Source organism: Sardina pilchardus, chromosome 14 (assembly GCF_963854185.1).
Source record: "Sardina pilchardus chromosome 14, fSarPil1.1, whole genome shotgun sequence".
NCBI lineage: Eukaryota > Metazoa > Chordata > Actinopteri > Clupeiformes > Clupeidae > Sardina > Sardina pilchardus.
Window position 1 is genome coordinate 29,781,177 of NC_085007.1, and position 13,235 is coordinate 29,794,411.

At 46.0% G+C, this 13,235-nt stretch overlaps 2 protein-coding genes across 2 annotated transcripts; both read right to left on the reverse strand.

Annotated features, from left to right (window-relative positions):
• Positions 1 to 517: 517 nt before the first annotated feature.
• Positions 518 to 4,555, reverse strand: LOC134100811 (ankyrin repeat domain-containing protein SOWAHB-like). Its single transcript, XM_062554239.1, has one exon. The coding sequence runs from the start codon at positions 4,529 to 4,531 to the stop codon at positions 2,231 to 2,233; it is 2,301 nt and encodes a 766-aa protein (XP_062410223.1). The 5' UTR covers positions 4,532 to 4,555; the 3' UTR covers positions 518 to 2,230.
• Positions 4,556 to 5,187: 632 nt separating this feature from the next.
• On the reverse strand, positions 5,188 to 12,450 carry ccni (cyclin I). The gene is made up of 7 exons (XM_062554241.1): positions 12,207 to 12,450; positions 11,151 to 11,307; positions 10,219 to 10,353; positions 9,358 to 9,432; positions 7,464 to 7,604; positions 6,988 to 7,218; positions 5,188 to 6,723 (listed from the first exon to the last, which is right to left on the reverse strand). The coding sequence occupies exons 2-7, from the start codon at positions 11,262 to 11,264 to the stop codon at positions 6,226 to 6,228; spliced, it is 1,194 nt and encodes a 397-aa protein (XP_062410225.1). The 5' UTR covers positions 11,265 to 11,307; positions 12,207 to 12,450; the 3' UTR covers positions 5,188 to 6,225.
• Positions 12,451 to 13,235: the final 785 nt, after the last annotated feature.

Sequence of the window (13,235 nt, forward strand, 5' to 3'; positions counted from 1 at the left end):
GAAATACGCTCATGTTTGAAGTGGACCTCCCTCTGTGACTCACTAGCTAGACTCTTACCGTGTCACATTCTCCAGATACCTTCTCTACAGAGAGCATACCGAAACTAGCTGAGTGTGTCTTTAAAAGTGCATAACTCTCCTCAGATACCCACTTACCAGCATTAGAGAACAAACACAACATGTTGGTCTCGACTTGTGCTCGACTTGCTCTACCTGTTGCCTGCTTTGCATTAGTAGAGTGTACTTCTATGTGTCTTCTATGTATCCTATTCCTTTTATTCCTCGATTCACATGACATGTGACAGAGCACACATGACACACACTTTAACGGAAACATATCCCTCTTAGTTGAATGACACTAAATACAAATATATCCTGTGCTATTATAATTTTCCATAAGTGCAATCAATGCTAAAGTAATGGACAGATATTATGTGAGTACACAGTTCAATTGTTTGGTATATCTGTCTTTAAAAGTCTGTAAGAAGAAACTGATTTGGAAAACAGAATATTTGTTTCATTTTTTAGTTTTATTTTTGAGAACTGGTGAAGTACAGTGTATACACTTTATACATTACATCATGTAAATGAAAAAGTAATACATCATTACATAACACAATAAATATTGGCCTGGTAAACACTCACGCACACTCACTCCCTCTTTCAAACATTAACAACCAAGGACAAGTTTGAACATGTCTGTGAATGTGTCTAGATCAAATGCCTGTGCAATAAAAAGAAAACATATTTTCAAGGGGCAGGACAGGAACAATCTTGAGGACAACCTTCTCTGGCGAGACGTTTGCCTTTGTGAATGCCACCCCAAATTCTACTAATGTGCATTTCCTTCCAAGGTTCACCCATACACACACACACACACACACAAAACATACACACACTGTTTTTCTCCCTGCCTGTTTATCTGACACTGTACTTCTCTTTCTCAACTTGGAGGAGTAGCAGCAACAACACGACAGTGAAACAAAGAGTCCAACTGCCTCTGCATGTCTCATCAAGTCGAGCATAAGGCCGTGGTGGGGTGCAAAACAAAGGTGCTTTTCTCCGCCGGCCTGGCCTGTCACCCCACTGCCTGGCAACGCGCCAGCACTCAAGGAGCTCGGCATACCTCGGCTCCCCAGCAATGCCCTCCGACAGAAACTCCATTTCCATGGCTGACGCTCTGTGAGGTTATGGCAGGGGACAGGCCAAGTTAAACATTAAACTGAATAGGGTGAGTGAGCAAGTTTCAATTGAGAAAGACTGGCCACAACACGCATACAGACCATTTGGACACTCTAATGCCACAAGCTAGGATCATCTTTGTAAAAAAGAAAACACCACCATAACAAACTAATCAACACTGCAAATGAGCTTTAAAACAGAATCACCAATAAAATAGTGACAATCAGTGAATATACATTCCAGTGAAAACAAAACCCTTTGGGTACTCATGGTTGAGTGCGGATCAAACCGAAAATAAGTACTGTGCAGATGTGCAGAAGTTATCACTCCCGTGAAACTATACGCTATTCCAGAACTGCATTTACCCTGATGTAAAACAAATCATTGTAAAATGAGATGGAAACTTTTAAGTGCCAAGTAAAACAATCACCCAAAACTCGTTTGTCCCTCGTGACCATCGCCCTCTCTGAAACATGATTAGGGATACTTTAGCCGCTGCTTTTGAACATTCACGCTCCAAAAACCTTGAACGGATTCCTCACAGCGAGGGCTCCAGTGTCACAAAAGTAGGAACCTGCTCTGGCTGCCAAGAGGCCCGGGTCCAGTAGAAAAAGAGTTCAAAGCTTGAGTGCTCCACTGCGAGTGGCCAATGAGCCTCTCTTGTTCTGTTGCTGAAAGCCTGATTCAGCAACCGAAGCTAATACGTTAGAAAAACATGAAGCATTTACATGCGCAGGCATTAAATCTCACTTCTGGCTTTACTCCTGAAGGCTGCTTCCCTGAAAGTAACCTGCCAGAGAACTGCATTAAACAAATACATGATCTACAATCCCTGGTAAATCCATGAAACAAATATTATAAAGATTAAAACTATACACCTTTTTACACACTATTTCATGTGAAACATTTTGAGTGACAAATGAGCATAGATGACCAATTCCATTAGGTCAAAAGAGGTAGGGATGATCTGGACACAGTGATGGTGCAGTGCCAGGACAGGGAGTGCTTCTCCAGAGGAAGAAAGGAGGCTGTCATTGGCCTCTCTGGTTCAAACAGACATCTCTGTGTGCCCTGCGATTCTGCCCAGTGACTTGTGCTTGAACAAAGCTGCCAGGGACGAGTGCCTCTTCACCGCGGCGGATACAGTGGCCGGCCGCTCGGACGGCTTGTCCACGTGGGTCTGCGGCGGGCTCTTGGCGCCGCGCTTCTTCTGTGGAGCCCCCAGAATCTCCAGCATCTCCTTGGTGGCGTCCTTGCCCAGGTACTGCCAGGCCCTGCGCCCGCTGGTGTCCCGCAGCCGCACGTTGGCCTTGAACTTGTGCACCAGCAGGCGGATGAGCTTCCTGTGGCCGTACATGGCGGCCAGGTGCAGCGGCGTGTACCCCGAGTTGGTCCTGGCGTCCACCTCCAGGGTCATGCCCGCCTTGCTGACGCCGTACCACAAGGTGTTCAGCACCCGGTGGTCTCCGTGCTGGGCGATCCAGTGCAGCACGGTGAAGCCGGAGATGAAGTCCTTCTTGAACAGGAGGCCGGCGTCCTCCCGGAAGAGCGAGTAGATGACGGGCCAGTCGCCAGCGGCCGCCTTCACCATCCACTCGTGCTCCCTGGCCTCCAGAGGGACGGTGGAGCTCCTGTGGATGAAGGCCTGGTCGTGGTGGCAGGGGGAGAGGCTGGCTGTGCTGGAGGCCCCCGAGAGGGAGAGCTCCCTGCTGCTGCACCTGTCCGGGGTGGTGGCCAGCGGGTAGTTGATGCTGAGGGAGGAGGAGAGAAGCAGCAGGCGGTTCTGCCGCGCCACCTCGTTGTCGTCGGGGAAGGGCTGGTCCAGGCCCGCCCCGAGGCTGCGGCTGATGCGGTTGCGCTGGTGCTGGCTGACGCAGCGGGACGGGGCCCTCCGGAGGTGCTCTGGCACGGAGCCGGGGGCGCCGGCTCGGCTGCGGGGCGTCTCCTGGTCCAGGTAGCCCGTGGAGCGGTGGTAGCCGGGGGCCTGCGCGCGCTCTGGCCGGTGGAGCAGCGTCAGCAGCTTGGCATCGTGGGCGCGCTGCAGCATCTCCCGCAGCTGGTCGCCCGGTGCCTCCATCACCCTCTGGTTCAGGCTGTCATCGCTGCTCCACGACTCCTGGGTCAGCGGGAACGGCCACTTGCAGTCCGACTCAGGCAGGCAGCCATGAGTGGAGGACAGAGGAGTGTGGTAGAGGGGTTCTGGGGAAGCAGCAGCAGCAGCATCTGGCATGTAAGAGGGCTCCAGGGGGAGACTCCGGCGCTGGTGAGGAGAGTTGATTGCAGCTGCAGCCCGAATGTGAAGCGACTCCCTGTGCACATGGTCCAAGGGCTCCCTCTTTGGGGTCAGACAGTCGTTGCTGGAGCTCATCTGATGACCTGCTTTGGTAAGTGGTGCTGGTGTAATGTCAGCAATACAAGGGGAAGAGCTGTAAATCCCAGGAGTGTTGTAAAGGGATGGGTGCGGGGGCCAGGGTGCTGGCTGAGTCCCCAGATTTCTGCCTCGGGTGCCCCGTTGAGGCTGCTGCAGTTCAGGGCTATGTCTCAGTTCCTCCAGTGAATATGTTTGCAAGTCAGAGTGGATGGAACTAGGAGGTGAACAGAATATTGTGCTGCAGCCATCAGCTTCTCTTGACTGTCCTAGATTGCTAATGTCAACACTATTGTGTTCCAAATGTGTAGTCTCCACGGGCTCTTTGTCCCAGGCCTGTTCAAAGCTCTGACCGCTCCCACTAGAACGTTTGGATTCAGAGCTGAAAGGGGGTGTTAGCAATGGTTTCAAAGTGCGGTTGGCTTCTGTTATAATAATTGATGGCGGACTAGATTCCCACGTTTGTGGAGGAGACATTTTGACCGTTTTTTCGAAATTTACCGTCTCTGCATTATTATTGTTATTGATAAGAATACCTGCTACAGGTAAAATTTCCACGGTGCTCTCAGAAGCGACGGATGTCGGAACTTGCGCTGCCTTGTTTGTTTTTAGGTTGGAGCTCGTCTCACCAGGCACCCTTCTCTCCCGGCTTCGGCTGGTTGCCCATCTCGGTGAACGGTCCCGGTGCCTCGACCTCGAACTCTCAAGTTTCTCTTCTTGGCGTTTTGGTATGTGAACGCTGCCAATGTCTCCACCTGGCACTTTGAATTTCTTCCTCAACACGATGTAGGATACTCCATCCTCATGCTTCACCACTGCCACGGCATTCACAAACGTTTTAAATCGTTCCCTGTTTTGTACACGGTTCTCATCCTCCTTCAAAAAGTATTTGAAATGTCCCAACAATTCCGCATTTTTCACTCTTCCCCCATTACAGCGTAAAAATCCTAATAGCGACTCTTGGGTAAAATCGGTGGCCATGCTGCCTGTCCAACTCGCCCGAGTTTCGGCTTCAAAGTTCAATGTGAGAATGTGACAGCAGCAGCGGATAAACTCCACCCAGAGATTCTTTAACTCCACCTGCAGGTTATCTAGCCTACATACCTGAGAGGTGAATGCGCTAGCGGCTGTCAATGTTAATTCTCTAATCTCTAATATATAGGCTATTACGACTTATTATATATTACGTAAGTTAAACCCTGTTTAATGAATGTTGCCATTATTGCAATTGAGTGCCTATATAGCCTATATAATAGACGTCCTATATCTAAGTCACTAGATAGGCTATAAGGAGTGCATGCTACAATGATTAGAAAGAGTTATGTACAGTAGCTGCTGCAGTTACTTCTGTTCAGCCCTATTTCAACCTGAGCGCATATTTTAGCCTAGTTGTTTTACTGAACATCTGAATTGAAGAGGTCATGGGTTTTCTCTTGATATAATTATTATGTGATGTATACCAAACATCTGACCAGAAAGTAATGAAGTAGATGCTCATGGCATAGCCCAGAACAGATCCAAAGTCTAGGAATTGAGTACACCATGTATATTGGGCAACAAATATAAAACCTCACAATGTTCATGACACATTAATCTCGCAGGCCTTTGAATGAATAAACAGATGCGACAAGAGCGGGTCAGAGGTCAGGTTCTTTTATTGTTGCCGTGAGTTTCAGCAGCACGGGCAGTCGTCTGGCCTCCAGAGCAGAGCTTTTCACAGAAACAGAGCGCATGGAAGAGTGCAGCAAAATAACAATGAAGAACTAAGGCTTTCCTTCCCCTTCAGTACATTTTTTTCAGTATTTTCTCAGTTTTATTGCACAGGTATATATTTAGAGAAGAACAAACTACAACTTGTTTCCCCTTCATGAAATGCCAGGCTTGATCAAAATGCAACACATCATAGTGCATGTCTGAGTGGACGTTTTAATGCTTCATGTAATAGAAAATGTGACAGGGGATTCATCTCACCCTTTCAGTCCAAACACACTCAAATATCACAACACACTGACATTACCAGGCCACCACTCTGGGATCGGGGTTTATATATTAGCATGTCATCAGACACTTTATAGACAAAATATATGTAAGAGAGAGCTACCTTCCACTTGAGCTAATCAGCTATTCACTCCATACAAAACTCATCTTACATTCAGTTCTGTTTGGCAGTGAACGACTATGGGCATACAACAACACATGAACACAAACATGTAAAAACAGGTTTAGGCTGAGAGGTTAGAAAAAACATTCAGACAGAATTTCAAAAGGTCAAACACACTGAAAATTGGAAATGAAAATGTGACAGATGAAGATGATGACATTGTAGTTAGACATACGCAAGTCAGTATTACAAAAAGTTCTGGGAAAAGTACTACTTTTTTTGGTCATGGGGATTTTTCTATAATTTATGATTTTTTTATCGCTTTTAATTATTTGATTTTTTTTTGCTTGTGCTCCACAAATGCTTATGAGATAGCAGCATATGTACTTGAAACTTTTTTTGTATGTTTTTAGGGCTCTGCTCTGGGGATCAGACTATGCCAGTAACTGCGGTATTTTCATTTTCCTCCACCCCACATTGCTTCTCATATGTGGCACACAGAGAAAGAGAGCGATCTGAAGGACACGAGGCCTTTCTTTGGGCAGGAGTTGGTGGTGGGGGACTGCGCTGCACGCTAGGGGACACTGACGGGCTGCAGAGGGGGGCAGGGCGAGGAGCTGCCCTCCTGCCGTGGGGCCGACAGGGAGCTGCAGCCACGCGCCGCCACCTCCCCTCCGCCCGCGCCCTCCACCGCCGCCGGTGCCTCCTCGTTGTACAGACGCTTGATGCCGTCAAAGAACTCGTCCACCTCCATCTGCTCCACCTTGCGCTTGGCCGAGGGCTTGCAGCGGAGCCGCACGGTGGGGCGCAGGCGCAGGTTGGGAGGGGAGAGCAGGGCCAGGGTGGGGGTGGAGGCGGAGGTCGGGCCGGGCTGGGGGAGCCGAGCCTGGGCCTGTGCCAGCGGTGGTAGGGCCGAGGGGTGCCAGCGGGGCTGGGCTCCCCTGGCACAGGGCTCCAGGCTCTGGTGCAGGGGCTGGTAGATGAACACAGTGTTGGGAGGCAGGGAAGCCTGATGTCTGGACAGGCTACGTGCCACCTGCTCTCGGCAGCAGATCAACTGGGTGCTGTCAATCTGGGGTGGGAGGGGGACAGACAATGAAGCAGTGTTAATATTGAAGACACGAGTGCTACATCTGCCCCAACAGAATCCCTCATTTCAATTCTGCATCTTTCTACCTATTCTCTGTGATTTTATTTGAAAATGTCAATTTGTTTTTAAACATTTAAAAAAAAAAAAACACACATTCAAGACTTGACTGTGGAATGTAACACAATTGCCATTTCCCTACATAACTGAATTGCTACAGGCCGCACCACAACAGCAGCCATTACGGACCTGTGCCTTGCGGAGCAGGTCGATGGTGAGGCCCAGCCAGTCAGGACAGCGCCTCTCCAGCTCCAGCGTGAGGAGGCCCAGGGCCAGCATGGAGCCCTGCGTCTGCAGCAGCCGGTGGTCTGCCAGGCAGCGCAGCAGCTGCTGCGTCAGCAGGGCCAGGTGCTGGGACGCGCTCGGGCCCAGCAGACCTGCCAGCGACGGGGATTTGCACGACAGCACCATCGCATGGAACTGTGGAGGGAGGGAGGGACAAGAGGAGAATAAAAGGACTGGAAACGTGTGAGCAATGGAGAGAATGAAAAGCCCTTAGTGCCCTTGAGGTCTGCAACAATATTTGCCAGACTAACAACGCTCAAAGCCAACAGAGACACTCTTCAGAAATGTTTGTCCAGAGTTTTAGTTCAAGAGGAATAAGGTTTAGTGCTGTTGATTAAATTTACTCAGTGGGTGTTGGAGGCCCTCCAGGCTAGACTCACAATGTGAAGAAAGTCCAGCGGTGTGGCTGTGTGCAGATCCCAGTTCAGCTTATCCAGAATGATCCTCTCCATCCGCAGGATCTCCGAGGGAGAACAGCCACAGCTACTGGAGTCAGCCAGGTCACTCAGAGACGGGATCCGCTGCAGACAAACAACACAAACGTCAGAATTAACACACACAAACACACACACACGAGATGAAGATGGGTTTGGTGGGTAGAGAAAACATGAGTAGAGACAGGGCAGTGAACAAGAAATCAGTCAGGGGGACACAGCAGAGGTTAGACGTGTTCACACACAGACTTAAAAAGCTGTTATGTAATGTTGGGAAACAAACAAGACTAACCCTTGTGCACAGGCAGGCTATTGCAACAGACAAAAGGACAGGCTCACACTATTGTGGCTGAATGCATATCAGTCCGCCGTGCTTTACACACACTGTGAAAAGTAACCTCAGGCCTGATATAGATCTACTGTGTGTGTACTGAGATCAGCGAGTCATGTCTTGGGGCAAGTGAGACAAACAACCCGTCAGTCAGGCTGAATCTGAGGTCTACACTGTGGTCACTGCCACCCAATGCTCTCAGCTAACATCACGCGTTCAGACAATCTATGACGTAGACAGGAAACCATGTCACGATTACTGGCACTTCACAAGAAGTGAATGTTGACTTCTGTGTTTCACAGTTTCACAGTGCTACAATGATCACAGTTTATGTCATACCGCATTTAATTTGCTTTTTAGAGTTTTAGAGCTTTTTTTCCCTTCATCGATCAGTCTAAGAACGAGAATGAGCATCAAGTTCATTAATATTTGAACATATACTATACTATGTATTATCCATATGCCTGCATGTTTTGAACCTTAAAGGGATTATCCGGAGTAAAATGCACTTTAGATCAATTTACGGATGATTGGGAGTACATACGTTGAGTTGACATCAAATCATGTCATTCGGATGTGTTATGAGAGAGTTTGATTTTACCGTTTTTAGCCAAAACTCGTTAGCCTGGAAGTGACCAGGACATGTCCTTTCGCCCCTACAAAATGCTATTTTTATACCTCTTCTACTGTTCCAAACATTACACTTATGTGGTAGTGAGTAGAGGGTCCCTAAAGCCAAACCGAAGTATCCCGAGGTCTTTATGTGGTCGAATAGAGAGTCCAGAATGAATTTAATCAAGCCAGTACCTGTCCGGAGATGTCGCTGCTGCAGCTGGGGAACATTTTAGCAACACTTCATCAACATTTCCGGAAAGGTACTGACTCGATTCATTTAATTCTGGACTCTCTATCCGACCACATAAAGACCTGGGGATACTTCGGTTTGGCTTTAGGGACCCTCTACTCACTACCACGTAAGTGTAATTTTGTTTGGAACAGTAGAAGAGGTATAAAAACAGCTAAAGGACATGCCCTGGTCACTTCCAGGCTAACAAGTTTTGGCTAAAAACGGTTAAATCGAACTTTCTCAAAACACCTCTGAATTACATGATTTGATGTCAACTCAAAGTATGTACTCCCAATCATCCGTAAATTGATCTAAAGTGCATTTTACTCCGGATAATCCCTTTAAGGTTCGTACCATGGTGGTTTGAGACTAATATATGTATTGTTACGGCCCTAGTTGGAAAGGCAATACGGACGTGGCCTAACATCTACTGTACAGTAACATGCATAAGATAATATAGATTCTAAAGCCTTCTGAAATATATCATTGTAGCATTTCATTGAGGGATGAAAATAACACTGCTCTTCTATTTATACAAGTCATTGCTGACAATTCCTAAACCCCACTGAAACCTGGTCACAAATTAACTTCTGTGTAATAGCTCCAACTCCCGCGAATGAGTGTCAGAGTGCAGTACTTTCCATTTCATGTTAAACACTCACCTCATCCTCTTCATTGGTCTTTGCAGCCAGGAAGAAGCAAGTGATGGCAATACAAGGCAGATACTTTGGGCGGGCCTGAGGGGGGAGAGAGAGAAAGACATGAAGACAGCGTGAGCAGACAGGGAAATCCTATTACACCCTTCAACCTAATTATTCATAAGGAATATCACATGACTAAAGAAAAAAAAGGAAAGTAAGGAAAATACACAAGAGGAAATGAAGCCAGCATTACTGAGAGGAATAGTAAGGAGATATGTGGGTCATTTGAGGTGTTGGAGGAATGATAGGAGAGCAAAAGCTAGGTTAAATGACAAAATTGTTTGCCAATTCAGCACTTCACAAGTGCAAACTGCTCCGTTCTGCTCAGCCGATTAAGCTGGCTGAGAGACCACCATCAACCACTTTGAAAGGTCAGGTGCTTCCTGTTTACAAGCCAACATGAGCTTACTTGGGCCTCATATTTAACATGGATGTCTGCAACAATCATGAGTTGTTACAACGGTATTATTCTCTCTCTCTTGGACTCTTGACCATATCCACTCATACCTAAACCAAGAAATCGCTCGAGTAGCACTCACACTATGATTTTAAGTAATGCTAGTGTAATGCTAGTCTCAATGGGTCTGATATTCCAAAAAGAGAACAGATTGCTTGTCTCTTAACTGTTTATCTGTTTAAATTAGCTGGGAAATTATTAGTTTTTCTTCTGACAAATTGGCTAAGAGATAAATAAATGATTATATAAATATAAACACACACTATATACACTATACATTGAGACCACAGACAGCCAGAGCAGAGAGCAGACATTTCAGTTGGGCTCCATGGCAGTACAAATAACCTTTGTGAGCTTGAGGGTACCTTGATGGCTGCCAAAAAGCGGTCCAGTATACTGATGGCAAGGCAGAGGGTCTCTGGATAGAGCTTAAGTTTGCTGTGCAGGTCAGTGAGCCAGCGCACCGCCTCATCTCGCTGGCCAGGAGAGATATCTGTATCCTGCAATTGGTGCAACATGCCAAAGGTCAGGTCACTGAAAAGGCCATTGCACAGCACAAGTACTCCACTTTAACAACTGCTGTCTGATTTCATTCATTGGTTGCGCTGCAATGCAGACATGACTGACTCAGTGTCATCAGTCAAGTGTTTGAGGGGTGTAAAGCTTCAATGTGGGAGCAAATAATCAAGTTCAGACCACTAACCTAGACACCTTCACAACCACATAAATAAAGCATGCCCATCTTTATCATTTGCTATCCTCAATGCAACTTAAGAGCTTGTTGGGAATATCCTGTTACTGTATTAAATTACAAAAGTAAGGGAACACCTTCTTTGTGTGGTAGGAAAGCGCATGGAAAACATCAAAGCATTTGGAGCCTTGCTTACATTTCGAACACATTTCAAAGATAAAAAAAGATTCAGGCCTTACATAAAGACTTAGGCCTTACATTAAAACGCCCCAGGATTGCTTAGCAAGAATTCTGCACATGCTGAGTCAAGCCGATAAAACAAAACTGTGTAGAAGCGCTAAGTCAGAAATCCAATTTGAAGGTGCCAGGCATCACTTAACAAATCTTGTTTGCTTGTGCACACCACCTACATCACGCATACAGCAGATTAAAAGCCTGAAAGGACCCAGAGGTCAAGGGCTTCCCTGCCAACAGTGACTCCCATGACGAGCAACATTTAAGCAGACTTGTGTGAGGACACATTAAGTACACAGACACAGATGGGAGAAAAGGTACATAGTCGGTGAACGTTTACCATTTGTGGGTGACACCTTGACTTAAACTCACCTGAGTGGAGGGCTTCTTTGGCATACGGGCCTTCCACATTATGGCTTCCCTAGAAGCTGCCTTTTCCAAAAGAAAAGACAGCCTCTGGCTCTCCAAGGGTTCTGCAAACTTCATCGCTACCCCTGGATGTGCCTACCTCCACACTGGATACAGCTACCTGTGGGGGGAGCCAAGCCACCATAAAGGATTCATGTCAGACAAAGACTAAGGGGCAAATAGAATAGTTAGTTCATATACAGAGGCAGCAACATGAGTGAATTAAAGGGTCCTCTGAAAGTAACTGGGTGAAAATAACTGCATCCAATAACGAAATTATGCATGGGCAAGTGAGCCTGTGCATTTTATGCATTTCACTTCGCCTGTCCAGTTTGAATGAGTCAACTTTTACTTACTACATTACTACTGAACATACAGCAATAATCGCATCAAGGCATTGTTCATTTGATTTTGGGTTGACTGCAAATACCCATAGGCGTACGAGCTAGCTCGGTAGCGCCCATTGTCTGACAATTAAAACTAACAAGGGGACTTTATAAATCACGACCATAACAAACATTATTATTTGCCCATTTCCACGACGTAAACAATGATATTCTTATCGTGTTCTAAACTATGTGGCATTAGCTGACGTTAACGTTAGTTATCTATGGCTAACATTACAGACAAATCTGTCTAAAGTGACCCATCATGTAGCGTATATGCTTGCGAGGTTTTAATTCAAATACACGGGATGTGGGGAGGAACTGCTTTTTGGTTTATGGGTTAGCTTCAACCAAATCAACTGCAGGTGCAGAAACTGAAACACATACAGTACATTAGCCATCACAGCTAGCTAGTTAATGGCTAACAGGTTCATTTGTCCCCTCGTAGTGTTACCTCTTTGGACACCGTGCCTAATCTACATCATCAAAAGAAGGAAATCCAATATTTACAATGATATTAAAACCCTAGATTGAAATAGAAAGCACACACAGCCACTGGACACATCTGAGCTCTCTTAATTTCACTGAACAAGGGGAAGATCTCTAGCTAGCATTAATGGCTAACTTGGCTTACCTCCCCTGCAAAGCTGTGAGATCCACAGTCCGACTTGGAAATCATCCGGTCCATTAAACAGAAGTAAAATAAAGGGGTGTTGCGGGCCGGTATGTCTATTTTACTCGTCCATCCTGGTCTCCATTTCGTCTTATTTGGAGGGAAGAAAAGAAGGGATCCTTCCAAATTGATATTAAAAATAAAACGAACGGAAAAGACAGATGCGTCTATTTCCGAGGAGGGGACTGAAGGAGGAAAGAAACTGCTCCGCCCACCCTCTCACTGCGTGTGATATGCAAAGCGATTGGAACACTTAAATTAAGTAATATGCGTTTAGTCCACACACATTTCCCCCGATATGTGGTAGGGCATGCAAATAGTTAGGCCAGTTGAAATAACAATGTAAAATGGTGTGTATATTAGTTACGTGTCGTTCTGTTGTTGGGACTACTTTCTTTGGCGTATGAATAATGTAATGTCTCGTCCACATAACGCAAACTACGAATGTTGATAGCTCGCCACAACGAGATCAAACATTTTACACAGGACAATAACATCGTATGGTGCTGGTAGGACAGTGTCCAGGCTCGTCAAACGAAACGAAATAATAGCCTAGTCTTTCCAAAATAATACTAAAACAAGTATACACTTCTTACATATTTTCGCATGTGACGTGAAGAAGGCAATTAGCTCAGTAGTACCGTATTTAGATAACGTTACATTTTTTCTTGATGTTGTAAAATCAGCTTTGCAAATGGTCATCTATTTCACACATCTATTTCAATGGTCATCTAATATCAAACACACACACAAACACAAACACAAAGCATCAGCGGTTTATCCATCCATTTCAAGGTTTGAAACCCAAACTTTATTACTTGGAATGTTACATGCATATGGCACTAGATTGATGGTTAATCGAGTTTAAACACTGAACTTGAAAGGTGTATGAAACATTATAGATAGGTTGTGTGCTTAGATATGTTGTTTGTTTTTTTTGTTTTGTTTTGTTTTCTACGTTTAAAACATCCCAAGCCCCAAGCTGGGAGC